Source organism: Siphateles boraxobius, unplaced genomic scaffold, assembly GCF_051911475.1.
Source record: "Siphateles boraxobius isolate OS27281-9 unplaced genomic scaffold, OSU_SipBor_1 146, whole genome shotgun sequence".
Classification (NCBI taxonomy): Eukaryota; Metazoa; Chordata; class Actinopteri; order Cypriniformes; family Leuciscidae; genus Siphateles; species Siphateles boraxobius.
The window spans coordinates 330,001-335,000 of NW_027508751.1; the positions used below are offsets into that span (position 1 = coordinate 330,001).

Genomic DNA, 5,000 nt, shown 5'->3' on the forward strand with positions numbered 1-5,000 from the left:
TGAATATTTAAGAAATAAGAAATATTTGTATACTGTATATTTTATATATATAATTTATATTATACATAAATATATATATAAATAACACATTTTTCTTAAATATATAAGAAATAAGAAAAATTTGCATGTATACTGTATATATATTTATATATAATTTATATTATGTATAAATATTTCATATATAAAAACACACATTTTTCTTAGATATATAGTATACATGCATGTGTGTGTGTATTTATATATACAAAATAATTATACACAGTACAAACACATATATTATGTAAACACAAACTTTTATTTTGGATGCGATCCATCGTTGCCCAGCACTATTATATTCATGTGTTTTCATTAACATTAATGTTAGATTTAAGGACACTCTATTGGGTCGCTACTTGATGTCTAATGTAAATCTGTGTCTTTCAACTCACAAAACATTTGCTCAGTTTTTTGAACCCAAGATTTTGTACCTCACATTGTTTAAATTAATAAATTTTTAGCTAACTGTGATTTTATATATGTGCATTTCTGAAATGCATAACTTACGCAGTTTCCTCTGATAACAGATCACTGTAAATTGTAATATGGACTCAAATGATGTGTATAATGAAAAGTGCTACACAAATAAATGTGAATTGAATTGAATTGTACCTTCACACCGGTCTTGGTTTTCCAGGTCAGGCCCAGTTTGTTGGCCAGGACCGCAGCAGTGACCGTGGTCCCGTTATTCCCACCCCATCCCACCAGCATCACTCCCAGTCTGGGAACCGTGCTCTCCGTGCGGAACGTGAACTCGGTGCTGGACGGCGTCACCTGAACAACACACACATTTAAAAGTCACAACTAACAAAAATATATTGGTAACACTTTACAATACGGTTCATTAGTTAAAGGTGCAGTCTGTAAGAATGACAACTAGTGGTGGACATAGGTACTGCAGTCCAAAATATCAGAGATCGCCAGTTTGAGACGCAACAGGAACGAGCGCAATGGACACTGAAAATTGGCAACGTGCAGTATCACAGATCAAAACAAAAACAAACATTCCGGCCTGGAAACGCACATTTCAAAGTAAAATAACTGTAGAAGTGTTTTTCAGAGAAACGAATATGTGAACTTAGCATGTTTCCTCAATCTATGCAAACATATTATGGTATTTTTATGCTTTAGTAGAGTGAAAAAGTTACATACAGAACCTTTATCATTAGTTCACTACCTTAGTCAACATGAACTAAGAATGAACAAATCTTTTTTCAAAAAAAAGACTCGTTCAAAATTAACAAATCTTTTTTCGAGTCATTTCGTTCGTTGAATGAACGAAATGACTCGAAAAAAGATTCGTTAATTTTGATGAACGAGTTCGAACAGGAGAATCACGAACGCGCATCACAGAACAGAGCAAGGTGAGCATTTGTGCTTATAAAACTTAAAGTTTTTTATTTATTTTTGAAATGACCGATCGTTTCGCAAGAAAAGACCCTTATTCATCGTCTGGTGTCGTTTAAAGCCATTTGAAGCTGCACTGAAACTGTCATTTGGTCCTTGGACCGTTTGGTACCCAATGAAGTCCATTATATGGAGATAAATCCTAAAATGTTTTCATCAAAAACTTTAATTTCTTTTCGACTGAAGAAAGAAAGACATGGACATCTTGGATGACATGGGGGTGAGTAAATTATCGGCAAAAGTTTTTTAAAAAGTGAACTACTCCTTTAACAGTTGCTGGTCCCCATTAACTTCCCTAGTATTCAAATTAATACTAAAAAAATCCTAAAGTCAAAGGGGACTGAAAATTATTTGGCTAGCCACATTCTTCAAAATATCTTCTTTTGTGCTCAACAGAAAAATAAAGTCGTACAGGTTTGGAACAACTCGAGGGCGAGTAATGATGACAGGATTTTTGAGTGAGCTGCCCCTTTAAGAGAACTTTTAGAGAACGCCTGTTCGCTAGAGATGGAGTGTTTAAAAATGTTGTTAAATAGTGGCATGTCAGCGACTCAAAAAAAAAAAAAAAAAAAAAATTTCCAATGCAATTTTATCATTCACACAAACTATCATAATAAAACACTCCCAATCCAGACAGAAATCCATCAGTTTATCAAAGATGTTGAAGCACTTACAGTGAGCGCGTCTCCATCTCTACACACACACGCAGTGTGATAACAGTACCGAGACTCGATGTATTTCTCTGTGTATTTCACTTCAGCGCTGTTGATACGAACTTGCATGATGATGAACCTGCAACAGTAAATAACAGAACATCACTAACACAACAGATTTTTATTCATTCAAATCCAAATGTAGCTACTACAGATATGCATTCAATATGTTAATGAAAAATGTAACCATTAGACATACCTTTAAAGTTTCCCGAGCAGAATAAGAAAGGTATCTTTCAGCGTTGACTCGAGTCCTTTTAAAGCTCCGAGTATCTGTCGAATGTGCGCAGGCTCGTCAGCTGATGCGCGTGAAAGTGTGTCGCACTTGGTTATTATTGGTCGCGCGCAGTTACACACACACCTACTGGATTTTTCCACTCGTGGACCAAAATGTGATGATTTATGATCCTGGAGGCTGTAAGAAAAAAGCAGAAGCAATTAGAACATGAACAATCAGTACTGTAATATGCACATATGAATTTAATGCTGTTTAGATGCAGCACGAAATGCAGCCACTAACGTTGTGTAAAAATATGCACAAATAAAAAGCATGCATAATAGTAGATGTTAATATTGAGAGAAAATAATAATTTCTCAGCAGCATTTTTACATCAGAAGTGCACAAATGCAATGCGTTGTTCTTATAAAACGAGATATTCGGCCAGTCATGTGACGCATTAAAACCTGTACAAACATTTTTGGAACAGATAGAAACTGTTGTGACTCAGCAAGAGTCCAAAGAGATGTTTTTCACACGCACTTGGGAGACAGTGGAAATGTACCAAGTTAGTGAAGGGAGATCGGAGTGTAAGAATGGTCTAGAAACTCTAGTTTTCGGAGGTGGTGGAAAAACACTGACCGGCGTTGAGCTGATAAACATCTTCCCTCAACGTCCCCTTGAACCGCTTTAATATCAGCTCTATAACAGTAGAAGCAGCAGAAGAGTGCAAGTGTTTCTGATAACGTGCTGCAAACATTCATTATTCTATAGTAAACGCCTCTAAACACCTTTATTACTGTGCTCACCTTAAAAAAGAAGAAAATGTTTGATAAGTGCTTATGGGTTTCAATGACGGGATTATTTTAAGAATTAAACAGCTCGTGAACAGACTTAATTACCAGAGGGAAATAATGAAAATATGCAGCAATAATCGGGGCCAAGCGCAAAAAGCATGATCATTAATGGAAGAGCTTTATTATTATTAGGCCTATATAAGCACGTCTGGGAGCTTTTAAAGACATTATTATTTTAGTCAAAATAGCTGAAAAATCAAAAATACTTATTTTATGATAATTGCTTATCACTTTTGATCAGTAGGTGGCGCTGTTGTATGGTCACTGTGAGGAGCCAATGACACATAGTATGATCTTTTTCAAAGAAATTAAAAATGGCGGACAGCAAGTTCCACCGAATATAGCATAACTGGTATCATTATTCTCAGCATGACTCAAGGAATATATTAAGTTTGATTAAAATAGGCTAAATGAATCATAGGCTATTAGCATTTTTTTTAACTTCATTATAATTTTGACCAGAAGGGGGCGCAGTTTCAAAACTTTTTGAGTTCCTTTAGGGCAGGTGCCGATGACACATACTTGTAATGATATGCTAATGTATACGCAAATTCAAAATGGCCGACGCCCAGAATGGTCGATATAGGAAATTTGGATAGGGGAGAGCCGGGACGATTGAAACGCGGGATGGATGAAACATTTCCTTGAAAACCACTCATGTCATGTACGTCAAATTTCGTCTGCACGTACAGCACGCAATGCCGAACAGACCCGCGAAAACATCTCTTCTTTATGTCATGCCGCTTTAAAGTTAGAGCCGGAAAGCTGTTTTTGAGTGCGGTAAGTGAATTCTTTCGTGCGGTGCTTTTTTTTGACTGACAACTTGTATTTATTGTTTCATGTGCCATTGTGATAATAATACAGCAGGTGCATTAGTCCTGCAACACACACTTAAGTGTGTAATATCAGAGTTTTTAGGAGGCGCTGTCGGGACGGTTGAAACAAGTGTTCATAATTTTATTATGTTCATAATAACAGGCTATTCAACTAGCAAACACTCACTATGACTCAAGGAAGAAATGTTAGAAAATGAATTGTAAACTGATTTGTCTGTCTTCGTCAGAATAGCCGATGAGATTACGCAAAATGCGCATATTAACGCCTATTGGGCGACAGAACAAAATGGTTAAAATGAACCTTTAAATTTAATATAAATTACAAAATGTTTGTAACAATATGTACATAAGTTACTTTCCAGGTATTGTTCATAAAAACAAGCATTAGATGAATAGTTGCCGTTTAAACTGTTGTGTTTCATTCGTCCCACCCGTGTGCACAACTACCGTTCAAAGCCAATTTTTACTTACATCATTCTATATTTGTACCGAATAACACATTATAGCCTACTAATGCCGCGTTACAGGCAACCTGTAACCCGTGTTTTTCCAACCTTATACCCGTGTAAGTGCACTGGAACGGCAGTCAAACCCGTGAACTCGTACTAGATCGATCATCGATGTAGCCTACTCCCAGTTACGAGCTCTGACGTCACATAGCCCGCGAAACCATACAAAACAACAATGGCAGTTTGCTGGTGTATGTGTGTGGTTTATATAAACAACAAGGGTAAAGTATAAATTCAAATTATTGTGACCGATCTGAAGGGGAAGGGGGGGGGGGGGGGGTGTATACGTGCGTCACGTTTAGTGAATAAAACACTTCCGCATAGGATACACCTGTGTGTCCTCGCTCATGACTCCTCTGAAACCTCCTCACTGCTCGCGGAGCAATGCGAGAATTGAGATGTCCTTCAAGATGGCCGCGCTCGAT

At 36.9% G+C, this 5,000-nt stretch overlaps 1 protein-coding gene across 2 annotated transcripts in view; it reads right to left on the reverse strand.

The window, feature by feature from the left end:
- Positions 1-5,000, reverse strand: part of LOC143738520 (inositol-3-phosphate synthase 1-A-like) — a 23,250-nt gene that overhangs the window by 16,100 nt on the left and 2,150 nt on the right. The window contains exons 2-4 of one of the 2 annotated variants that reach the window (XM_077230503.1): positions 2,356-2,571; positions 2,118-2,235; positions 649-810 (exon numbers count right to left, since the gene is read on the reverse strand). In XM_077230503.1, the coding sequence (XP_077086618.1) occupies positions 649-810; positions 2,118-2,225 (270 nt within the window). In that variant the 5' untranslated portion in view covers positions 2,226-2,235; positions 2,356-2,571. Of the gene's footprint in view, positions 1-648; positions 811-2,117; positions 2,236-2,355; positions 2,816-5,000 lie in introns of those variants that run through there. The other variant, XM_077230504.1, reaches the window with a different exon arrangement.